At 36.0% G+C, this 26,839-nt stretch overlaps 1 protein-coding gene across 1 annotated transcript; it reads left to right on the top strand.

The window, feature by feature from the left end:
- Window positions 1–228: 228 nt before the first annotated feature.
- Window positions 229–25,571, top strand: rragca (Ras-related GTP binding Ca). The gene is made up of 7 exons (XM_059339030.1): window positions 229–595; window positions 9,257–9,460; window positions 11,810–12,009; window positions 19,136–19,250; window positions 21,622–21,764; window positions 22,628–22,776; window positions 23,613–25,571. Exons 1-7 carry the CDS (start codon window positions 413–415, stop codon window positions 23,765–23,767), a joined length of 1,149 nt encoding a protein of 382 aa, XP_059195013.1. The 5' UTR covers window positions 229–412; the 3' UTR covers window positions 23,768–25,571.
- The last annotated feature ends 1,268 nt before the right edge of the window (window positions 25,572–26,839 follow it).

Below are 26,839 nucleotides of genomic sequence, written 5' to 3'. Positions count from 1 at the left end.
ATGTGTTATTGTTACAAACTGAAACGGCTTTTAAATTGCTGTGTTTTGAGTGCGTATTTGGTTCATATTCGGGTGATAGGTCACGAAACAGGTCTGAGTACTAGTCAGGTGACAGCGACGAACCTCAGCAGAGTGACAGGCGCCTTGACCAATCACACTCCGCGTTTTAATTCCGCCAACGAATCAGAATCGAGGGGGGGCGGGAACAAAGGGCGAGTTTTTTTTCAAGGGAGAGGAAATCCTAAGGAAATGTGTGGGATCACGCTCGGTGTTTCCAAGCAGCCTGGGCTTTATTGACACACCAGTTTCACCGTGTGACGGCTAGTTGGTGGTGCGGACCGATCGTCCGATACAAACACGGGTGCGGTGACCGACAAGTAAAGGGGGGGAAGCGGGGAAGCGTTAGGTCAAAATGTCGATCCAGTACGAGGTGGAACAGCTGGCTGACAGCTACGGGGTGGCGGACTCCTTCCCCAAAGACTTCGGCTATGGTGAAGAGGAGGCCGACATCGAGGACAGCCCGGCGCCGTCCGACAGCAAGCCGAGGATCCTGCTCATGGGGCTGAGGAGAAGCGGCAAGTCATCCATCCAGAAGGTGGGCAGAGATGTTCAACTATTAGCCCCTTTCTGCTGCACGCAACTAAATGGGACGTTAGCCAAAATAGCTAGCGAGTTACTTTAGCATGTAAGTGATGATAGCTATGAACCAGCAGATCACCTGTCTAGCTGTAGGAGAGAGCAATAACGGGCATTTAGACCCCCTCATGAGTAGTTAGCCTCCAGTGTTAGCTAACCATAGTGCAGTTAATAATCAACCAGGTGGACAGGAGACGCTGGGTGCATCTTTACTCATATATGCACACAAAGCATGTGACTGTTTGGATAACTTGTCCAACATGCCAAATATATCTTAGACCCACCCAGCTGTGAGGCACTGGGCAGGTCTGATGTGGAGCTCTCTCTCTCACATGACTGCGACCCGACCACACCTTTCATTCTGCAAGTCACAACACTTTGTTTTAAATCAGTGCACAGTTAAATGAATTGTGGAGACAACACAATTTTTCATCGTCACTACCACAGGGCCACATATAGGACCGTGCACTTAACCAGATACGATGAAACTGCAATTTTGAATATGTTTACAGTGCAGTAACTTCACATATTTCATGCTCAAATGCATGTATAACAGTATAAATAGGAATACAAAAGGCTTGAAGCAAATAAAAAATAACCACTTACTGTGATTCTGCAAGTCACAACACTTTGTTTTAAATCAGTGCACAGTCACAGCACCTGCAGTGTGGTCAGCATGCCCTCAAACTATGCATTTAAATCATGCCTGGATTAGGGGACTAGGAGGCCCCTGCTCAGTGGCGGTTCTAGACCAATTTCACTGTGGGGGGCCAATGAGGGGCCAGTGTTTAATCAGAGGGGCACATTAGCACATGAAAGAATGGCAAAGATGATATTTAAGCATTCAAAATCTTTGAATGTCTTGAAAAAGACACAAAATGACCAAAAAAGACACACAAAATAACTAAAACAGACACAAAAAAAGAAACATAAATGACACCAATGACAAAAAAAGACACAAAATTACCAAAAAAAGACACAAATGTCCAAAAAAAGACTCAAAATGACTTACAAAGACATGTAAAGACATGAAAAGGATTCAAAAATGGACAAAATATCCCTTTAAGACTCCAGAGAGTTAAACTATTATACAATGTAACATTCTGGGTTTCTTTTGTGTACAATGAGATATTGTTTGAACAAAAAAAGGTTAGAATTGTTTAATTGTTCATTGTTATAAATTGATAATTTTATTATTAATTTGACACAGGGGCCACAGCAGGGGCCAAGGGCTTCTTCACAGGGGCAGTGGCCCCTGGAGGCCCCTGTGTAGAATCGCCACTGCCCCTGCTGATTCCCAAACCAACCACCCCATGTGCAGTTATGTTCCCTCTGTGGCCATTAAGTCCAGAGAAACCAGTACTAGGGATTCCCCCTACAACATGTTATAGCTTTAGTGGTAGGCCACATAGATCCTGACGCAGCTCGTCTTGTGATCACTTTACTTAAGTGGTTAAAGTCCAGTTTAACAGTCACACTATATTTCACACTTTTCATTCTACAAGTCATAACAATTTGTTTTAAACCTCTGAAGTCCAGCTGATTTTGGTTCAAATTTCAATTTGTCAGCTTCCTATGCCAGGGATGGGCAACTGGAGGCCTGGGGGCCACATACGGCCCGCACCCTCACTTGAAGTGGCCGTCAGTACAACTACATGCATTTGAGCATGAAATCTTAAAAGTGCAGTGTAAAAATGCACAAAATTACTTCTTGCAATTAATGTTGGTCTGCACTGAAAAAGAAAAAGAAATCACAGTAAGTGGTTATTTGTTATTTGCTTCAAACCTTTTGTATTCCTATTTATACTGTTATACATGCATTTGAGCATGAAATATGTTAAGTAACTGCACTGTAAACATATTTAAAATTGCAGTGTCATCATATCTGGTGAAGTGCACGGTCCTATATGTGCCCCTGTGGTAGTGACGATGAAAAATTGTGGCCCCCTGCAGCATTTAATTTGCCCATCCCTGCTTTAGCATGTCGTAAGTGATGATAGCTATGAACCAGCAGATACAAGGCCGGATTAACCATTATTGGCAAATGGGCAATTGCCCAGAGGCCCACGCCCTCTAAAGGACCCAGGGCAGTGTGGGCACAAGCAAAATATCTGGTTATCTCTCGCTTATATGTTAAACTGTCCATCGGATTCTAGATCCGGTTTGAAGCAAATAAAAAATAACCACTTACTGTGATTCTGCAAGTCATGACACTTTGTTTTAAATCAGTGCAAAGTCACAGCACCTGCAGTGTGGTCAGTATGCCCTCAAACTATGCATTTATATCATGCCTGGATTAGGGAACTAGGAGACTCCCAAACCAACCACCCCATGTGCAGTTATGTACCCTCTGTGGCCATTAAGTCCAGAGAAACCAGTACTAGGGATTCCCCCTAGAACATGTTATAGCTTTAGTGGTAGGCCACATAGATCCTGAAGCAGCTCGTCTTGTGATCGGTTTACTGATGTGGTTAAAGTCCAGTTTAACAGTCACACTATATTTCATTAATGTATATATATATATATGTCTTTTAGCTGGAGGGAATAGTACCTCTGTTATATAGCTATAGTTTCACGTTCTCTTTATTTCAAGAGTAATATCTTTTTATTATTACTTCTTGTGATCTACTTACTCAGTAGATTAAGTCCTGAACAAAAACCACTCAGTACATACACAGTTTATGTCTGTGTTATATGATATAAGCAGTGACAGTGTTTGTTTCAGGTGAGGTGGTTCATCTCTGCTATAAAAAACCCTGCAGGAAAACCTAACCTATTTATATTTAATTTGCTTAAACTTGTGATATGATTAACTACAGCTCAATAAGAATTATGCATCATATGAGGAAGATATGAAGTAAAAAAACCAAAGCTTTTTTATGTAAGATGTTGGCACAGGGTCCCTCTACAAGACATTGCCACCAAGTTAACCTTGGTATCAATGTGGTGCCGGAATGATCTCATGTCATGTGAACGCACCGTCAAGTTGGAAAAACAACTTGGAAAGTTGTCGAACATTTTGGGAATCAGTTTTGCTGAGTTGACAATGCAGGAACATGGCGGACATGTCAAAAAAAAGTATATGTTGAGTTGTAGAAACGTTTTCTTTATTCTCAAATTACCTTTTTTTTGCTGAAATGTCATTTGTAATATGGTTTTAGGTTATGACTGTTATTTGCTGCCCTTGTAGGGTTACTGTGATTTGTTAGAAAAGTTATTTATTAGCTTTAACACTGGTAACAAGACAGAGAAAAAAATATTTTTAATCAAAGAACGTGTGGTTTAAACGCTCTGAGCAATAAAATACACCACCTCTTCTTTGTAACGTTCATGCTGTTGCAATGTCACAACTTAAATCAACACAGGATTAAAAAAAAAATGACTTTGCATTCTGGGAAAGGGATCATCCAAGGAGCATGTGAATGCATCATTATAACTGTACTTTAGTGGTGTAGCCATTGTATGGCAGACCACACACACATATTCTGGGGTTGCCCTGCCCTTAAGTCTTTTTGGGATGGGGTTGGTAATACTATCAGGGAAATCCTTGGTTATTGAATTCTCCTGTTTGTCCTTTTACTTGGGGAATGCGGACTTGGAAATATCTAAGGCGGACAGATATCTTTTGAAAGTCTCAATGGCAGCAAGCAAAAAGGCCATAACAAGGCGTTTGCTTCGGAAGGAACCTCCCACTCTCAAGGAATGGTCAAACATAGTTACCAACATTCATGTATGGAACGGTTCACCTTCAGTTTAAGACTGCAAAAGGACAAAGGAGATGCTTTTTGGAGAAAGTGGGACAATTGTATGCAAAGAGGAAACAACCTGTCGTGTATTTGAAACACTTTGATAAATGATTGGAGCAACAACACTATCATAGCCTGTATTAATTTATTCCTACCCCCTGTTCTTGTTCTTTCTTTTGCTGCTGTTATTATTTTTAATGTCTGTTTTGCAAACCGCTATTGGCGACGGGTATCTATTGTAATGCCATTTTAGTCCCTCATTAGTTCAATGTATGGTATGTGTGTGAAAAGTTGAAAAAATAAAGTAAAAAAAAATACTTTAGTGGTGTAAATGCCTTAAGAAATGTATAGTTAATCAGATAAGTTAAAACAATGGACATGCAATGAACTGGGTGCCTTTGGGCCTCTTTGGACTTGTTGCCCTCTTGGTCCAGTTGGTAATCCGTCTTTAATTTGTCTTTTCTTTTTGCATCATCCAGCTAACTCCTACAGCAAGGTTAGCTGTCTGTTATACTCTTCAAGTCTACCGCTTTCAGGCGGGCACCGTGGTTGAATAATAGATGAGGCCCAGTTGTGCCGTCTATGATATTTTATTATTAATGTTAAAAATCAAGAGGGAAGTAGAATCGGGCTGGATGTTGCGTGACTCGCCAGGAGCCCATCCTACACACTGCCTGGGTGATTCTCATGGAGCCAGTCTAAGTTATGTTTGTGAAGATTATAAGGACATACTTTATTAAATTAAATATATTTCACTTTTATATGAATGAACAATATAGCCATAATGAGGCACAATTTATTGTTTTGTGTTAAAAATAATATTTTCTATATTGATTGATTCACAAATTCATTACTGTAATGCATCCAGATAAAAAAGTAATGGTTTCCCCACGTTTATGCATAATAAATATTTAATAAGCTTTATAAAAATAAATACACATTTATTTAAAAATGTATAATTTAACAGAATATAAACAAATATAATGGTTTTTACCAATGTATAAAGAACAAAATCTGAATGAAAAATAATGAGAAAAAATGGTTAAATGTTACGGTAATGATATAATTGTTTGCATTAAAATATGTGTATATTTTTAATAAAATACATGTTGGTAATACCAGCTACGTTTGAGCATATTTAAGTGCTTACCAAAGAAAAAGAAGGAAAAAAAAAAAACTTTTCGTTGTGTTTTTTTAATTTAAAAATGTGTTACGGTAATGAATTTTGCTTACAGTGTCTCTAAAAATGTCAGAAAATACGTTCATTAAAAAAAAAAAATAGATTATAAAGTCATATTAAACAGTGACTTTATATTGTATATGTTATAAAGAGTCAAATAAAATATATTCAATGCTCTTGGATTATTGCTATGAGCTGCACCATGTTCATGAGAATTACCCACCTGATGACACAAAAGTAAAGAAATGCAGGTTTCTGTACTCTAGTGCACACTTGTACTGATTTGCTATAATCCACACACCGTCAAGTCTCAGATTAATGTCCTCCTGTAAGCCTCCAGTATGGGCTGAAAAACATGTGATTTGGCTTTTTGCTGGTTCATTGGCCTGTGACCTCAGTGGCCTGCACTCTGATTCAAATTGGCAGAGGAGAGAACAATCCCAGGTCCTCTACAGTCACCCACTGCAGCTTATTTCTACCTGTTACTGTATTCAGTAGAGCAAGACCCAGATCAACTCTCAGCCACACTTCACTTCATACAGCTGCAGCCGTACTGTCGGCTGGTTGAGAGCATGCAGCTGAATGTAGAGTGATGTGTTGCATCACAGTGAGTCTGCAGTGTTGTGGCCTTTTTCCCTCTTGCTCTGCATGTGACGTTCAAATGATGTCTCTGTGTCTGAATCACAGCATTAACCTCTACACCAGGGGTGTCAAACTCTGGCCCGCGGGCCACATTTGGCCCGCAGTGTAATTTTATTTGGCCCGTGAGCCAATATCAAATTATTATATTATTATTGTACTATAAAAGCTGACCCGCCGGTATTATATGCCGCATTTACCGCTAATACTCAAATACTACTTATTATTGTTATTTTTATTTTTAAATGTATTAACCTGTTGAAAAACTTTATTTTGATATTTAAATCAGAAGGATGCAAATAGAAAAGAGGCATACGATTTTTATTTAATTTTTATTTAATAAATTAATGACATTGATGTGTTTTTTATTTGAAATTTGATTTTGCATGTCTGCACTATTTAGTTATATATTCTATGTTTATAAGCGTTGCTGGTTCCATATTTAATGTTAAAGCAAAACATGTTTGGTATATATTAAAAGGTTTATTTGTTCAATGTTGGCCCGCGATTTTATTCAAGTTTTAAATTTTGGCCCATTGTGTATTTGAGTTTGACACCCCTGCTGTAAGGCATGGGTCTCAATCTCAAATTACCTGGGGGCCGCTGGAGGCAGTATCAAAATGACCAAAAAAGACACAAAATTATCTTAAAAAGACACAAAATGACCAAAAAAGGCACAAAATGACTATAAAAAGACACAATTATTTTAAAAATGACACAAAATTACACAAAAATGACAAAATTATTTTAAAAAAAGACACAAAATTACCATAAAAAGACACAAAATTACCAAAAAAAGTAACTAAAGGGACCTTCCACACACAACATGGTAAAGTGCCATTCATATAAAACTCGCATTAAAACTTTCATATCAAGGTGAGGGCCACAAAATATCATCACGAGGGCCGCGATTGGGCCGCGAGTTTGAGACCCATGCTCTACACAGTACAACACTAACATGAAAACAATGTTACTGATTCAGGCAATTTTGCAAGATACTAGATATTGTAAGAGTACATCACTATCTGTGTAACTAGAAGAAACACCTAAAACACAGCTTCAGAAAGTCTGTATATAAAGTTATTATATACTAGGACTGCAACTAATGATTATTTTCATTATCGATTTAATCTGTCGATTATTTAAACGATTAATCGATTAGTTGTTTGGTCAATAAAATGTTGAAAAATATCAATCAGTGTTTCCCAAACAACAAGATGACGTCCTCAAATCTCTTGTTTTGTCCACAAACCAAAGAGATATTCAGTTTATTGTCATAAAGGAACAAAGAAACCAGAAATATTCACATTGAAGAAGCTGAAATCAGAGAATTTGGACTTATTGTCTTTAAAAAAACAGCTTGAACCAATTATTCGATTATCAAAATAGTTGGCGATTAATTTAATAATCGATTATTATTCAGTAAATTGAATAATTGTTGCAGCTCTATTATTTACATAATCAATGTATTATTAAATGATCACCTTTTGTCATAATTTAATAGGAAAACAAGATTAAAGAATGTGTAACAAAATGTTTAAAGTCTCAGCCATATAACACAAATGTTAGTCATTTAATAAACTTTAAAACCAAGCAGTGTACACTGAAAGTCTTTTTCCAGTCCTGATAATGAGACCTGGACTTTGGGTATCGGCTGACACAGATTCAGTAGCAGTGTTTAATTAATAAGCTGTTTAGAAGTGTCAGGGATCATTCTTTAATGTGCAAGGAGACATCAGGCGTGACTACAACATTGCTTTCTCAACTCTGTAAAATAACATTTAAATAATAAATATACAGATATACACTAAAAAAGTTTTAGAACACCCCAATTTTTCCAGTTTTTTATTGAAATTCAAGCAGTTCAAGTCAAATGAACAGCTTGAAAGGGTCCAAAGGTAAGTGGTGAACTGCCAGAGGTAAATAAAAAAAGGTAAGCTTAACCAAAACTGGAAAATAATGTACATTTCAGAATTATACAAGTAGGCCTTTTTTCAGGGAACAAGAAATGGGTTAACAACTTAACTCTATGGAGTCTTGGGCTATTTTGTCCATTTTTGAATTCTTTTCATGTCTTTGTAAGTCATTTTGTGTCTTTTTTGGTCATTTTGTGTCTTTAGGTGTCTTTTTTGTCATTTTGTGTCTTTTTTTGGTCATTTTGTGTCTTTTTTTTAGTCCTTTAGTCCAACATAAAATGTGATTTTGAATCTTTTTTTTTACTTTCAAAACACTATCATGCTCAATCAAGAATTTTAAATGTTGCAAATGTGCATTAATTTCAGAGTACACTGAGACATTAAACTGCATCATTTTCAATTAAATTCTGGAAAAGTTGGTGTGTTCTAAAACTTTTGACCAGTAGTGTAAGTTTACAGCAACTTGAAAAGAAAAAAATCTTCAGACTTCACAGGACTTCTAATCCAACCGTCAACCTTTAAAATGCAGCATCAAATAAATAAAAAATGTTCCAGTATGTTATGAATATAGTATGAAAACATGAAATTGAATAGAATAGATTGGCCCCATTGTTGCTGATACCCGATCCAGCTATTAGAGTTCAGCCCAATATCCAATATCAGGATCAGATCAGTGCACCTGTAACTGAGAAGGCGGTACAATGTGTCTGCAGAACCCAAAATACTTGAGAATATTTTTAGGATATTGGAACTATTGCAGTAAACACTCTTAACACACATGCCAGTTAAAGTTGAAACAAATTTCAGAGTAGAGCTGCAAAGATCATCTATTAGTTGCTGCATACTGCTGAATACTTTGTTGGTCAGTCTGTGGCTTTGACTCTCATTGTGGCGAAATAAAAAGACTGAAGTGAGATGAATAGACTGAGAATTTTTCTCTTATTTGACAAAACAAATCTTGATTGAATAACAAAATGCAGTTAAATCGCAATATATTGTATCGCAATACTCATCATATCGCAAAATGCTTAAAATCTATTATTAAACCTTTATTTAAGGACTCTAGATTACAGCCACCAAATCAATACAAGTAAATCTGCTTTGACTTTACTTGAACATGAATGTGACTCTGATTTCAGGTGGTGTTCCACAAAATGTCTCCCAACGAGACCTTGTTCTTGGAGAGCACCAACAAGATCTACAAGGACGACATCTCCAGCAGCTCCTTCGTCAACTTCCAGATTTGGGACTTCCCGGGTCAGGTGGACTTCTTCGACCCCACCTTCGACTACGAGATGATCTTCAGAGGAACCGGGGCTTTGATATTTGTCATCGATGCTCAGGTAAAAAAAAACCAAAAAAAACGGTGAAAAAAGTCTTTCTTTGACAAGGTCAGAAACACAGGAAGTGGAAGTGTTTTCACAGCAAAACTTTTGGTTTTGCTGTTTTGGAACTAAATAACATCAACCCGTCCAAACAAATCCAAACACACTGTTCGGTTAGCATTAGCTGACAATTAAAGTTGTTTTAATCACAAAAGGCCAAACTGTGCCTAATGGTCTGAATTACTTCCTGTCGCATGCAGCTTTCAAAATAAGAGCACAGTGTGTTAACAGAATCCACCACAGAATTTACAAGAAGACTGTCAAATTAAGATGCCTTAAATAAAACATACAACAACCTTTATTCTCCTTTACAATAATTAATTAAAAATATGCAATGATTATGATCAGTGTATATGATGGAATTGTGGCATTATTATCTGCCAGAGGCCATTAAATTTGGGCTTTTTATGGAAAAAAGATTCTGCGGGGGCATGCCAGCTAATAGCAGCACCGTAACAAGTAGGATAACATAGATTATATATATATATATATATATCATTCACAGTATCTCCTGACTGTGAAAATGTAATGTGAGGTGTTTGCTCTCATTTAGCTCTCAACGTCTGAATTACTTCCTGTCGCTAAACACATGTAGCTTTCAAAATAAGAGCACAGTGTGTTAACAGAATCCACCACAGAATTTACAAGAAGACAGTCAAATTAAGATGCCTTCAATAAAACATACAAGAACCTTTATTCCCCTTTATAATAATTAATTAAAATATGTAATGATTAAGATCAGTGTATATAATGGAATTGTGGCATTAAAATCAGCCAGAGGCCATTAAATTTGGGCTTTTTTATGGAACAAATCCACATCCACGTTGGAAAATGAAATCATGAGATATGAAAATATCCAGACTCTTTTTCATGCTTATTTTCCATTTCCTCAAGGTGAAACAACACACATATAGAAAACACAACTTTTTTTTTTTTTATCCCTCCCTGCTGGTGTAAGGGCCAGTAGGTTCCTCTGAGAATGAACTCGGCGATGGACAGCCAGAGTCTCCTGAATAAAAGACGATTACACGCCCTGGCTGTTATGCCAGCGCTCTAAGTGCTTTCAAGAAGTAATGTCAGCGAGGATGTTAGCCACAGCTGATCTGATTGCAGGGTTTGCTTGTACACGAGGAGGTGCATCAGATTCAATTAGTCTCAGCAGCTGATGGCACGCTGATATCTGAGGAGACGCGCTTTCGTCTCGCTGTTTTGGAAAACAATGCAGCGGAACATTTCCTCATACCTGCTTTAAAGCTGATGAGAACGTTCACCTCCGTCTGTCTCGAAGCAACAGATAAGTGTGTGTGTGTGTGTGTGTTTACTGTAACACTTTTAATAGCCGGCTCGTGTTGATTTTCCTGTTCATCTAACTGACAGGAAGTAGGTGTGGCATATTTGTAATTGCAGTTTATCTACGTTTTATTATCTTTTGCTGCATATCTGTTCCCTTTTCTCCCCGCGGGAAGGACAACCTGGTGTACAGAGGATATTACTATCAGTATTCCACTTGTGTTTGTTTATTTCTCTATTTTTTTAAAGGGACAGCAGCAGCAGGTAATAAACCTGAAAGTTAAGGAATGCAATGTTTCAATTCTGTGCATAACACAAACGTCGCAGTTCACTCACCTCAATCGGCCAATAACAATAAGCGAAATACAGTCTTGATCTGTCATATTCTCCGGAATTATACCCAAAATGAACAGTGCTGGGTCTACAGTTATATTGGTGACATTCTTATGTAAACAAACACATTAAAACACAACAGGTAATAGATGTGAACATAATTTTTACTTAAATGATAAGGCCCAGTCACAGAAGATAAATGTGAACTAAAATACAGTCATGGAAAAAAAATATTAAACCACCCTTCTTTTCTTCAATTTCTTGTTCATTTTAATGCCTGGTACAACTAAAGGTACATTTGTTTGGACAAATATAATGATAACAACAAAAATAGCTCATGAGAGTTTAATTTAAGAGCTAAAATCTAGACATTTTCCATGGTTTTCTTGATAATAACCAAAATCATAATCAAAAAAAACATGGAAAATGTCTAGATATCAGCTCTTAAATTAAACTCTTACGAGCTATTTTTGTTATCATTATATTTGTCCAAACAAATGTACCTTTAGTTGCATTAAATGAACAAGAAATTGAAGAAAAAGGGTGGTCTAATAATTTTTTCCATGACTGTAAGTACTGTAATATTGCCTTCTGTAATGTATTTATTGACAGTTTTTTGATTCACTTTCTGAAAAGATGTGCATGTTAAATATGTGTATTAATATGTTGCTTTGTTCCTCTCAGGATGATTATGTGGAGGCCCTGGGCAGGCTTCACCTCACCGTGTCGCGGGCCTACAGAGTCAACCCAGAGATCAACTTCGAGGTGTTTATCCACAAAGTGGACGGCCTCTCAGACGACCACAAGATCGAGACCCAGAGGGACATTCATCAGAGAGCCAACGACGACCTGGCAGACGCCAGCTTAGAAAAACTGCATCTAAGGTTTGTTTACATTTTATTTCACTTCTGGATCCTTAAAAACACACACATGCACAAACCAAGGTTATTATAGTTAATGAAAACTAATGAAATAATGAAAACTAGAATAAAAAATAAAAAAACTGAGATGGATAATAAAAGGAAATAAAGGCAACATTTATTGTGACTTTTTTTAATCTCGCACCCAACAAATACCCCATTACAAAAAAACTAAAACTAACACTAAAACTAATAAAAAACTAAACTAAAACTAAGCATCCCCCCCCCCCCCCCCCCAAAAAAAAAAAATTAAAACTAGCAAACAAACTTTAAAATCAAATTAAAACTAACTGAACTGCAACAAAGAGGTAGATTTGTTAACGACACTGTGTCAAAGTTAATTGATTATTCTACTGTTTGAAACCATGAATCAACGTTGCGTCAAACTTTTTATCTCCAAAATGTCCACTTTTCATGTGCTAAGAAAAATTGCCTCCATTTTTAGCTTTGTTATAATTCATTTTTCAGAGGGGTTTTCATAGTTTATTAATCTTAAGAAATGGCAGATTTTTCCTCAACTCATAAAATAACCTTTAATCTTAAACCTCTGAAGTCCAGGAGATTTGGGTTCAAATTTGTCAACTTCCTATGCATTTATTTCTGTCTCTGTTTAGCATCTTTCAGTCTGTCCTTACATCACATGCATGGCTCCTTTTTCTCCACACAAACTTGGCTATCAGTCAGATTTTTCATTTTATTTTAATTAAAGTATAAAGCTGCCAGGAACCGAAAATACAAACAAAAGACACAGGTGTCTATGGAAATGTACCTTTTTTTAAAACCATTAATACACACAAAAACAGCAGAAAAAAATAAATAAATAAAACTACAAAACCGTCTATTTGCACGTCAATTAAAAATATAATATTATAATATAATAATAGTTTTCATTGTAGAAAGAAAATTCACATTTTAAAAATGGTCTAGAAACATAAATGGCACACTGAAAGCTCCTATGATTGCACTTTCAACTGGCTTTCTCAGCTTGTCTACATATCATATATAAATAAAGTTATTACTGTAAATAAAACATGTGTATTTTCAATAAATAGATGGACTCCAGAGGGTTAAAATCAAATCAACCACCTACCTTAACTACCCGTGTACTCACATCAGTAAGGTTGTTTTTTCTAACCACAACACACTCTGTTTTAAATGTTTACAGTAAGACTTCAGAGAGGATTTACCCAAATATGATCAAAAATCCAGTCACAGCTTAGAAACTGAGCTGTGGTAACTGGTACAGCTAATCAGAAATCCCCTCCAAAAAGCATTTCAGTAACTTGTATGTACAATAACTCATGTTGGACAAGTTTTAACACATCAGGAGCATTATTTATAATGTTGAGACATTGCTGAAATTGTGTAAGATGTGATTGCATGTTTTTCCTTACAGCTTTCATAATAAATGAGCAGTTAATTCTCTCATGTAGCTCGTTTTATGATACAGATGCTAAAAAGGTTTTTGCATCCCCCTTTAAGAGACAACACCTGCTTTATTGAATTCCACAACACATTGATAATATATTTTTAATGATTTCTCATGATTTTTCTGAACAACTTTGTGCTATGATAACACATGTAGGTGTTAATATATCAGCCCAGAGTCCAGACAGTCACACCTCCCACTGCAGGGAAAGTGTGTTAAGTTTGAAAGTGAAAATAAGGCCGCATTCATAAACAGTGTAAAGTTTTATTTTCACCTCTGAGTCTGCACATTTAGCACAACATCCTCATTACCAGAAGCATATGACTTTTAATCCCATAGTAGGATTTTTATCAAGGCGGTTTTAACACTTTGTTAATCTTCCTCGACCAGCAGAATTATACTAAAAGCCATAAATATTATCGAATGTTTTTGTGCATCAGTAAGAGGAACTAGGGAGGGGAAATTATTAGACCATTGTTTTACCTTGTTTATTTCTAATGCCTGGTACAACTAAAGGTACATTTGTTTGGACAGATATAATGATATAACAACAAAAAAAGCTCATAAGAGTTTAATTTAAGAGCTGATATCTAGACATTTTTCATGGTTTTCTTCATAATAACCAAAATCATTAAGAAAACCATGGAAAATGTCTAGATATCAGCTCTTAAATTAAACTTTTATCAGAACCTTTTACAGCAAAACCAGAGTCTGCTTTTGCTGTAAAAGGTAGTAGTGCAGAAACTACAATGTTGTTGCCTTTTTTATATTTTGTTTTCAGCGAATAAACATTTTAAAAATAGATTTTGTTAGAAGTGTGTTTAAAAGATTTGTGTATTTTAGACTTTTTTTTTTTACCGTACTTAATTACTATCTAGATAATAATTAGATAATGAAAAGTTTTTTTGTAGATATTGTTTATACTGTAGATATGAAGATATGTTAACTAATGAAAACACAAAAACTGCAGCAATTTTGGGTTCAGTATCTGGATACTTTGACATGTAGACTGCCATGGTTAGGGATCGAACCACCGATCTCCCATATCAGTGTGTGCCTGCACATATCAGCTCTTAAATTAAACTCTTATGAGCTATTTTTATTGTTATCATTATATTTGTCCAAACAAATGTACCTTTAGTTGTACCAGGCATTAAAATGAACAAGAAATTGAAGAAAAAGGGTGGTCTTATATATTTTTCCATGACTGCATTTGCACGTACAACCACATTTCCCAAAAAGTTGGGAAATCGTCTAAAACGTAAATAAAACAGAATTCCATAATTTACTAATCCCTTGTGACACATTCAGTTGAAAACAGTACCAAGACGATATATTTCTGTTCAAACTGATAAACTTTTGTTTCTGTAAATAAACAACCGAGTTTGATGCATTCTGTTTTTCTTTACCTTTTATACTGTTACAACGTTTTTAGAAGAAAACAACAATCTAATATACTGAAACTGAGGTGTGTAAAGATATTTTATTTTTTATTTTTTTATTTTTTTATTTTTTTAACCTTTATTTAACCAGGGAATATCCCATTGAGATTAAGAACCTCTTTTTCAAGGGAGCCCTGGCCAAGAGGCAGCAAACACAGAATACAGTTACATATTTACATAACATACAGACCTTAAACACATCATGAGAAACAAGTGCATGTTATGGAATTGGAATATTTGTGTGTGAAGCAGGAGTTCAGGGCTGAAACTTACTGGTTGGTTAGTGTTGTGTTTTTCTGTGGTGTTGATGTAGAGCAGCCTGTGTTCTGCATACTCAGTGTTACTGTGAGATTCCTCTTTGACCTCCTAATGAGGAAACTGTGACCTGTGCTTCAGATACCAGAGCTGCTATGATTCAAGTGTCCAAGTTTCTGACACGTCTAAGATTCAGAAAGAAGGCTGAAGTATATGTGTATCTTTTGGTTCGTATCCCTCTAGTCGCTAGAGTTACACTCTCCAGTCACATGATTTAGGGTCGAGATGTGAAGACTTGCACGTCGACTTTGACTTTTATTTAACACCAGTGACCCATGACTGGAAAACACTAAAGCTCACTGTCATGCTAAAGTCATGAAAAAATGATTAGACCACCCTTGTTTTATTCAATTTCTTGTTCATTTTAATGCCTGGTACAATTAAAGATACATTTGTTTGGACAAATATTATGATAACAACAAAAATAGCTCATAAGAGTTTAATTTAAGAGCTGATATCTAGACATTTTTTATGGTTTTCTTGAGAAGTAACCAAAGCCATTATTAAGAAAACCATGGAAAATGTCTAGATATCAGCTCTTAAATTAAACTCCTATGAGATATTTTTGTTGTTATTATTATATTTGACCAAAACAATGGTCTAATAATTTTTTCCATGACTGTAGATGCTGTGAAAGTGCATGTCAGCAATACTTTATTTAGGATTAAATTTAGTTTTAGTTCAGATTAAGTTTGGACTTTTAATCTTTTGAACTTTTAAAAGCATTCATGATTTTTGTAGAATTAATATTTTATTACTCTGTTGATAAAATAGTGTTATAATAGTGTAGGGCTGGGTGATATATCGATATAAAAAATATATTGATATATTTTTAAATGTGATTAAATGAATTAGACCATATCGCATATATCGATATAGTTAAAAAATATATTTTATTTATAAATGCTGCCTAACTAGGGTTTGTCATATTTAGTTCTTCTGTAATGTTCATTATTCTTACTCATATAAATATATTTATTTCAGAAAAACATTGGCTGATTTTTTTTCATAGGCTATTTTTTATTTTATTTAAATGTGCACTTTATGGAGCTTTGGTTTTTGTTTTTTTTTGTTATACAGTACTTATGTCACTTAAATAAAACTACTTGTGACATGTCATATTTGACTTTGACTGAACATTTGCTCTCACTTTGTGATAAAAATATCAGGATATATGTCGTATATCGATATTCACCTTAAATATATCGGGATATGACTTTTGGTCCATATCGCCCAGCCCTACGTACGTATTATGACTTGTTAAGGACTTGAAATTCAAAATTCATTAAACTTTTCTCTCGCTCTCTGATTGTTTGCTTTGTATTTTTCTTCAGAAGGCCTGAGTAGAGCTGGATTGAATACTATTAGTGAGTTAATTTATGAAATTATAGTTTCAAGTAAAATGCTACTGTAATTAAGTCCCTGTTAAAAGTGAGGATGTGATTGCTTTGCAGTTAGAAATTGTTTTCTTTTCACCCTTCTGCTCTGTCAATTGATAAACCTTTTGGCATATTTAGTCAGTCAGTCTCTGGAAACTTCTGATTGTCATTTATCACATCACCGACTGAGTTATTAATAAATTAATCTATAATAGAGCTGAAGAAATAAGCAATTACTTTATCAAAACAAACCAAAACTGGTAATAATTTTGATAATTCAGAATGAGGTTTATTGCCAAGAAGGTTTTCAATAAAATTAATTGGTTTTGGTGCTTTGGTGCATACACAGGAAATATAAAACAATATTTGAAAATACTATTTAAATATTAACCAGATAACCATATTTTATGGGATATGCAAAGTATCACAGTATTAAGAAGAGAGGAAAGATAAAGATAAACATTTTTTTCATCAATCCAAAATGCCAAAAACGTGCTTGTTCCAGCCTTTAAAATGTTCAGTCAAAGTCAAATATGACATGTTACAAGTAGTTTTATTGAAGCTGTTTATTTAAGTGAACATAAATACTGTACAGGAGTACCTTCTCAATAAATATATTTATATGAGAAAAGAATAAAGAACATTACAAAAGAACTAAATATGACAAACACTAGTAAGGGCAGCATTTATGAATAAAATATATATTTTTTAACTATATCGATATATGCGATATGGGCTAATTCGATATCCCATTTAAAAATATATCTATATTTTTTATATCGATATATTTTTTTATATCGATATATTGCCCAGCCCTATGGGGCTGGGGGGTTCTGTTTCTGTGTTTTGTATTGTTAATGTGTTGAAAAAAACAAAGTGTGTAAAAAAAAAAATAATAATAATAATAAAAATAATTTCATATATCTTAAATAAAATTGCCTATGCAAGAAAATAGGCAAATCTTTTTCTGAAATAAATATATTTATATGAGGAAAGAGATATATCGCCCAGCCCTAATTTGGGCTCTGCAAAATTTCTTTACTGTTTTGTTAACATTTCATGCAGAATTTATCCTCCGATTACTCTGTAATGACAGTAATGTGTTTGCTGCAGCCCCAATCAAAAAATGAGGAATGATCAATAATTGCAGCCTTTGCCCTGAAACCCTGTGGAAACATGTTGTGTAAGACATTAACCACGGTGTCCTGCGGCCGATCCCGGTCAGCTCTGCAGCAGCTTTACTGTTGATGTCTGGTCTGTGCTGGCACACGCTGCACCGTGTTTTATGTTGGGTGAGATTGTTGTTTATTCCGGTTCGACAGCTCGAGCGGCCCCAGATATACAGCAGAGCTGAGAAGGCTGTTTTTTTTGTTGTTTTTTTTGCTCTGCCTCGTGGCTCTCTGGGGCTTTCTTCACAGTGATGCATTGCAAAGTTGAGCTTCTGCCAAGAGTATGCAGACATTTCTATTTGGCTCAAGTCTCTGGCTTCCTCAGGGTCTGACCTTTTTATTTATATATCTCCGTAATCAACAGTGGTGGAAGAAGTATTCAGATCCTTTACTTCAGTAAAAGTACTAATACCACACTCTGAAATTACTCCACTACAAGTAAAAGTCCTGCATTTAAAACTTACTCAGATTCAGATTTCCTTTATTGTCATTGCACAGAGTTACAAGTACTAGGACGATGAAATTAGCCATCAACCCGTCCAAAATGTATAAAACACACATACAATATGACAGAGGTGGACAGGGAGACAGAGATGAATTAAAAGAAATACAGTGCAACGTGAAGAGAGGAAAGGAGGAAAAAAACATGAAAAAAAACCTCAGCAACAAGTAAAAGTACTATAAATAAATATATATATATATATATATATATATATATATATATTATTAGATTTTTGGTATTGATGCATTAATGTTATGTTTATTTTAATTTTTGTAAAGGTCGACTCATTTGAACTACTTATATTTAATTTTTTTTTTAAAGTCTCATCACTTTTAAATTGATGTTTCATTTTAAATCCTGGCTCATTTTACCTACCTTAATTAGGTTATTTAATTTAAAATACGTCTAATCACCTAAATAATTTGTTTTATGTTTTTATGTTAAATATCGGGTAACTGAAGCTGTCAGCTGTAGTGGAGTAAAAAGTACAATATTTGCCTCAAGATGTAGTGAAATAAAAGTATAAAGAAACATAAAATGGAAATGCTCAATTAAAGTACTAGTACCTCAAAATCATAAGTACAGTAGTTGAGTAATTGTACTTAGTTACATTCCCCCACTGGTAATCACGCTCTATAAGTCATGAGGGCCCAGTTTTGTCGTAAGATGTTTTTTTTGCTTCTATTCCTGTTTTTGTTTGAATGCTTCGATTAACACATTTTTTTTCTGTTCGTCATGCAATCTCGTGACTATCTGTATTTTTACCTGCTTTCATATGTGCTTTTTGGGGAAGTGAGAAGTGTTTCCTACTCGTAAGTGCTTATTCACTTCCTGTTTTGTTTTTTCTCATTCAGCTTTTACTTGACGAGTATCTACGACCACTCCATCTTCGAGGCCTTCAGCAAAGTGGTGCAGAAGCTCATCCCTCAGCTGCCCACACTGGAGAACCTCCTAAACATCTTCATTTCTGTGAGTTTAACAGCAGCCAACACTTTATGAATGAAGCTAAATTTACCGGCATGATTTATGTGAGTCAGCCTGTATTACTGTGAGTCACTGTCAGCTCTGATGCCACTTTAGACTGGAGGAACTGCTCACATTAACAGTCTTTGGTGTAATGCTGCTCTGTGAACCTTGCACACATTCACCATGATAGATTTTAAATGACTAGTGCAGTGCCGTAGGTAGTATGTAGTCTTATAGTGTGAGATTGTGTTTTGTAGGTAATGCTAATGCCTCTTGCTAGTGTAACCTTCAATAACACAGAAACGCTATCTTTCCATCCGTATTATACTTAGCTGTCAGTTAATAAAGTTTTGTTTTACTGTTTTCAATGGATCAAACTGATGAGGAAGAAAGGGCTTAAATCTCCGCTTAGCATGCTAATCGTGAGATAGCACATTGCGCAGCATGCTGCACTAAAAGTACATTAACATGAAACCAATTACCTGATATACTATATTGCATGTAAGTATCTCATATCAAATGATAATGGGCATTACGCTAGTAATGCAACATAAGAAGTGAATAAAGCTAAATCTCCACTTAGCATGCTGATCGCGCTACAACAACGTCTGCAACTTCAAGAACACTTACTTTTCATAAGGTACCACACCATCCAGCACATACACATTGAACATTGATATTCGCTGGAAACTATAAGAATATTATTGGAAAATCGAACCTTGTAGCGCACTTTAAAACTCCTAAAGATAGGTAGGCTAAATAGACTTACAGATGAGATGAGTCAGGGTGGAAATCCAGAGTGAATTGTGTTACTGACCAGGTGTAGGCCTATCACACAATGGGGCGGAGCTCCCCTAAAAGGGGGCGGAGCTCCCCTAAAAGGCGTCCGATCGGAAACAGTGCAATGCTGCAACACGTCCTACGTAAATAATAATATTATGAAAAATGAATTCAAAAATCTTCAAAATCGAGGATGCACACCTTCGTGCCATGAGCAAGACACATACGAAATCTGAGGTCAGTCTGACTAACGGTCAGAGAGATATGAACTAGACTCACACACACACACACACACACACACACAGACAGATGCTTCTTGCTTTATAGATAGATGTTGCTGCTGATACGTGATATTTAAAACTAATATTTTGTGCTCCAAAATGTACTGATTGCTCTGACATCCAGACGGTTCATATATTTTAAGAGAAATCCTCCCTGTCAGACAAAAATATCTCCTTGAAAAGGGCTGAGTGCAAAAAAACTCTCTTTTTGGATGTTATATTTCATGAATAATTACTGAAAAATACTTCAAAGAGCATTTAATTGAACTCGGTGCCTCTGCCTTTGGATTGACTTTTCAAGATTCCGCTTTAAAACGTTTGAATTTCTGCTCGTACATGTCGTCTGTTAGCAGACATCCCATCTTGACGGGATGATTAAAGTTTGATTTAAAACGTTCAGTAAAACCCTGAATTCTGAAGCTTTATGGAGTGAACTGCTTCTTGTCAGAACCTCATTTTTATATTCCAGTGGGTAATATGAATAAAGTCCTCTCATCTTGGTATATGGAATTTAAATCACAGTATTAGTGTTTTTACGTTTATGAGCATTCCATAAAGATTATTGATAAATCAAAACATCATTTAACATCAGTACTGGGCTTCCATAGTAACACTCACACAGCTTTTGGCACAGTTCAATAGAGCTGCAGGAATTAGTCCTAAAACCAGACAGTAAGTTAGTATTACTGCTCCCATGTAGGGGTGGGCGATATGGGCAAAAAAAAAAATCTTGATTGTTTTTTTTCAATTTTCCAATAACAATAATCTGACGATATTCTTTAAATGTGATTTCTTTACCCCCCAAAAAAGCTGTTAAATTCATCTTGTTTACCAGGACTATGCCTGTCACAATAATTACTATATCGACTTATCGTTTAATATATAAAATAGGCTTTTTTTTTTTACTTTTTGTGCTTTTTTGTGTTGTGTTTGAAGTAATGTTGCAAATGTTTGACAGGCAGTATGATTTTCCGGGAAAAAAAAAAAAAAAATATATATATATATATATATATATATATATATATGGCTGCACAAATGAAGCATTTTTTATCAGGTCAACTGTCAACTTTAACAAGCGGTTACAGATAATGGAGAAATAAAGGAACGTTTTGCTTTTGGGAAATGCAATTTCATTATTGTCAAATCAAGATAATTATTCAAATTAATGGGGGAAAGAGAATATTTGTCTCTCTAACAATAGTTTTGTCTTCCAGAACTCATAAGATAGTAGCATCCTTTTTCTCTACCAAATTATAATTTCCTTTTCTTCTCTTCCTCTCTGTGATCATTGGGCTGATTCTTGTGGCTGACAGAATTCAGGGATCGAGAAGGCTTTTCTGTTTGACGTGGTCAGTAAGATCTACATCGCCACAGACAGTTCTCCTGTAGACATGCAGTCCTACGAGCTGTGCTGCGACATGATCGACGTGGTCATCGACGTCTCCTGCATCTACGGGTGAGTTATTCTTTATTTCTACATTAGTAATTGTGTTGTTTTCAGAGGCAGCTTCACTTAACCTTCTGGGACCACTATCATTTAACCCTTTCAGACCCTTAAGGCTAAAAATGTCCACTTCCAAAAAAACACGATAAAAACTTTACAGATTGATATTTTTTCTGCATGAACCTCTTAAACAACTTCCGCCCTGCTCAAAACTACCAAATGTTTTAACATTTTTTCGCATTTTAACCCTTAAAATGCCAGTTTGATTGCATTTTATTGTTTTATTTTGCTTTGTGTTTAGTTTGAAATGTTCAATTTGAGCTCAGTAAAGCATTTTCAACACTTTCAACAGCAGTTCAATGAAATAAAGACAAGCATTTCTCTACACCTTATTCTTGTTTAAAAACGTATAAAGTCCATACAAAGTAAAGCATATTAAGATCATAACTCATATACAACAACTTCCTTACTTACTACTAATAAGCAAGAATTCTGAGGTTATTGAGGGAAAACTCTTAGTTAATGTCTTACTGGTTGTATAATAAGCCCATGCAGAATAAGGCATTAATAACTACTTAATAATGCCTAATTAAGAGCCAATATGTTACTTATTTGCATGCTAATAAGCAACTAATTAATGTTGAATATGTGTTCCCTTATATAAAGTGTTACCAAAAGTTAGGCGCACCAGTGCAACCAATGCAAACAGTGAGTCTGGAGCCCTGAGAGTTCACCCATGTTTTGTTTGTGGATGCTTTCATTGAAGCACAATTTAATTCATGCATTTATTTGCTTAATTAATCCACATCCACAAGCTGCAATTATTTCACTTCCTTGCCTGAACTCTGTGCTGTTTGTTTGTTGTGCCTCACCAGTCTGAGGGAGGACGGCAGCGGCAGCGCCTACGACAAGGAGTCCATGGCCATCATCAAGCTCAACAACACCACTGTGCTCTACCTGAAAGAGGTCACCAGGTTCCTGGCCCTTGTCTGCATCCTGAGAGAAGAAAGCTTCGAGCGCAAAGGTAACCTGTCAGAGAAATCTGTGATCCCCCGGAGCTCATTTGGCTTAATTAGGGTAACGGTGATGTGGCCTCGAGTCGACTGTTTTCATATTTTCTTCCACATTATTCCAGCATTTCAGCGAATGTGTAGTGTATGAATACAAAGCTATAGATTCTAATGTGTTGAAATCAAGTGCATTTAAGGGGAAATCCAGCAATTTCAGCATTGTACCTTTGTCAAGTTGGGGACTTTTTTTTAGAAAGAATGGTTAAAACTGGTAAAACAGTCATGGAAAAAATTATTAGACCACCCTTGTTTTCATCAATTTCTTGGTTTTCTTAATAATGATTTTGGTTATTATCAAGAAAACCAGTAGATATCAGTTCTTAAATTAAATTCTTATGAGCTATTCTTGTTATTATTATTTTTGTCTACACAAATGTACCTTTAGTTGTACCAGGCAAACAAGGGTGGTCCAATATTTTTTTTCCATGACGGTATATCTTGACCTTTAGCACAAAAAGCTACACTCCTTTAATGAAACTCAACAGCATATTTTGCTGAGATAACCCTGATGACACTGTCAGGGTTGTTTTCTTAGAAAGCTCTTTCAAAAGTCATGGAGGAATGACACAATTGGCCTCAAGCAGCGATATTCTCCTGAAAAGCAAAAAAGGGAGAAGTTGACTTAGGGCTGGTTATTAAGGATTTTGGTTATTATCAAGAAAACCATGGAAGATGTCTAGATATCAGCTCTTAAATTAAACTCTTATGAGCTATTTTTGTTGTGGTCTAATATTATTTTCCAGTATGGTATGTTGTAATCTAATCATCCGTATCTTTGTTGCCTCCTCAGGATTAATAGACTACAACTTCCACTGTTTCCGGAAGGCCATCCATGAAGTATTCGAGGTGGGCGTGTCCACCCAGCGTCCAGCGGGCACCAACGCGGTGGGCTCGCCCTGCACCAAGGCCGTCGCACTGAACGGCACGCCGCGAAACACCGTCTAAACACTGATGCAAAACAAAAAAAAACAAAAAGAGGCAAAAAGAGGGGAGAGGAAAGGAAAGATGGAGAAGGGCCAGAGAGCCTGTAGAGGAGAGACTACTAAACTGGGGCTCAGCGGCGCTCCCACCACAATCCCTTGCTCCCCAGCACCCAAAGTACTGTGAGACGGCTTCAGCCAAGAGTGTGTGAGACAGCACCGGGGGGTCAGGCTTCTCAGGCTGGGAGAGACGGAAGGGAAATTTAAAAGCATTAGTTTCAGGTGAATGCTACGGCACCGCGTTGGCTGTGAGGACGTCAAAGAGAGGGAAACGTGCACCTGGACAGGAAGCGGTTCAGGAACTTTCTTTGGATTTCCCAAAGCGGTCAAAGACTGTGATAACTCGCTGCTGGTCCCACTAAATGAACAATGTGTGGTGGGAAAAAAAAACAGACCCGTGTTGTAACAAACTGAGATGTCAGTTTGCAGGAATCTGTCTCGTGATGAACCCGCCCCGACCACTTCTGTGCTGATTTAAAAAATGAAAAAAAAGATTTAAAAAAAAAAAGGTGGATGTGAACTGCTAGTCCTAACCCACACATGTTCAGAGATGGCCTTATGTAGATGAAGCTTGTCTGCAGTGCAAGCTTTCTCTCACCACCACTCACCTCACCCTACCTGAATGCTGCCCGAAACTCGCTTTTTGGTTTCACTCGTGAAGGGAAAACAAGGTTTTCTGAGCAGACTGAAAAGGGATTGTGCTGTCCATCTAACTTGGTCTTGTGTGTATGTGTGTATGCAGGTATATATGTATGTATGTATGTATGAGTGAGTGTATGTGTGTGTGTCAGTGAAAGGTTTTGATTAGATCCCAAACTGGGACCTTTACAGAAAGAGTTTATGTCCATCTCAATAACAGCAGCTTAGCGTAATTAAACTCTTTTCAATCGGTGAAAGTAACTTTTCTGTGTGTGTGTTCCACTGGAAATCAGAGTTTTTGATTGACTTTATGATAGGTTGTAAAAAAAAAAAAAAGGTTTGGTTGGACAATTTGGAAATGATCTTTGCAAAAGCACTGCCAAAATTAGTTAAATGACTCAGAAATAGTAAAATGATGAACCTACGCCATGTTTAAAAAGATAACTTGTTGCCATTTAAAGAAGAAATGCATTAGGATGAGAAGCAGGACTGATGGAGGAACGAGACGTTTTTGGGATGATGATGATAATATGAGTCGATTCAAATGTGCATGTTTTCCTTTTTTTTCCACCTACAGTTTCAGTCCTGCCCTAAATTATTAATCCATGTTTTGTGTTTTCTTTGGCTCTGTTCAGCAGGATTCACAAGAACAAAATGTACTCATTCCAAGCATGCATACAGCGTCGTGTTGTCAGCTTGTATCGTCAATTAAACGGATAAAACGATGAAGGAAAAAGACCAAATTTCATTACTTTTGTGACACACAACATGTTCATGCCTGTTTGCTTCTATCAGGAGTGAGATGTGGGAACTCTGTCTGCATCTCTAAAACCAGGCACCTGACTCACGAGGCAGGGTTAACATGGTATCTTGGTACATTTGCTGAGTAAAAAAAACCCGTAAAATCATCCAAATCATGTTCCAGATTTGGTGATGTTTTCAGATTTTACTCAGCAGCGTTTCTCCTGTAACTCTGTGATCTTGTTTCTTGAATCGGGCCCCGAGATCTTCTCAACCTTATCAGTCACCTGAAAATACAACAAGACACTTGCACATCAGAACTGTGATGGATGATTGATTTCATGTATTGTGATGCTATACTATGTGGAATAAATGAAAATTTAAATTTTGTTTTTGTCAGTGTAGTAATTGGCCCGGCAGTATGTTAACCTCTTAACACTCGGCTCCTTTTTTTTTTTTTTTTTTTTTTTAAATCTTTGGCATAAATCTTGAAAGGCGACATAATACAGGTGCATCTCAATACATTAGAAGAGTGGTTCCCAAAGTTTTTCTACTGGGCCCCAGAATGGTCTTGTCATATTTTTTCATCCTTGTTTTTTGTATTTGTAATATTTCGAGTAGATGATCTGATTTAGCTTTTACCACACTGTAAAAAAATGTATGTAGAAATAACAGTAAAACACTGTCAAATACGTCAGAAATAGGGCGTAAAATTAAGAATTGTATATCCCCGTGTGTATCCCCGACACTTTTAATTATCGTAAATCAAAGAAAAGCACAAAACTTTGACTTTTTTCTGTCATAAACTGGAAGAAACACACAGTTTTGCTGTAAAAATATAACATTTTCATGCAAAATTTATGGAGAAATACCATGATGTGTGAATGAATGACACAACTACCCTAAAAATAACAGGATTATTCAATCTAAATGACAGTTTTTGCTGATATTTACATTTAAAGTTAGAATAGAAAAACCACTCACTGTCATTTTTACGGTGAAGTTCTGGCAACCACAGCTGCCGTTTTCCCCCATAAATTAAACAGATTATTTTTTACAGTGCAGCATTGGAGAATAATGAAATTATTCCCCCCTAGGGGTCAAGCCTCCCAGTTTGGGAACCACTGCATTAGAATATGATGGAAAAGTCCATTTCCAGTAGTCATATAGATGGACATACTTTTCAGAGGCCAACATTTGCATATTAAACTTAAAAAAAAAAAAAAAAAAAAAGGTCTTTTGTAATATTAATTTTTTTTTGAGACACTGAATTTTAGTAAGCCATAATCATTACAATTACAAGTAATTAAATAAATTACACCATGGAAATAGACTTTACCATATAGCCTGTTTATGAAATTACTGGAAATGTTGGGACATATTGCCAGGCCCTACTGGGACTACCAACAGGAAGTCACCTGGAGGAGAATATTTGACATTTTCAGAGGGAAGAGCTGATATCTAGCCATTTTCCATGGTTTTCTTGATAATAACCAAAATCATAATCAAGAAAACCATGGAAAATGTCTAGATATCAGCTCTTAAATTAAACTCTTATGAGCTATTTTTGTTGCTATCATTATATTTGTCCAAACAAATGTAGCTTTAGTTGAACCAGGTGTTAAAATGAACAAGAAATTCAAGAAAAAGGGCGGTC

The sequence above is a fragment of the Centropristis striata genome, chromosome 8 (genome assembly GCF_030273125.1).
Source record: "Centropristis striata isolate RG_2023a ecotype Rhode Island chromosome 8, C.striata_1.0, whole genome shotgun sequence".
NCBI classification, from domain to species: Eukaryota; Metazoa; Chordata; class Actinopteri; order Perciformes; family Serranidae; genus Centropristis; species Centropristis striata.
The sequence above is the reverse complement of the archived record's forward strand: the minus strand, read 5'-3'. Positions and strand labels throughout refer to the sequence as shown.

Bases quoted from the DNA above. Each gene is read 5' to 3' on its own strand.
- rragca (XM_059339030.1), top strand. From the start codon at position 413: ATGTCGATCCAGTACGAGGTGGAACAGCTGGCTGACAGCTACGGGGTG. The intron at 12,010-19,135 runs GTTTGTTTACAT...TTTCTCATTCAG, and splicing joins TTAGAAAAACTGCATCTAAG to CTTTTACTTGACGAGTATCT. The intron at 19,251-21,621 runs GTGAGTTTAACA...TGTGGCTGACAG, and splicing joins TCCTAAACATCTTCATTTCT to AATTCAGGGATCGAGAAGGC.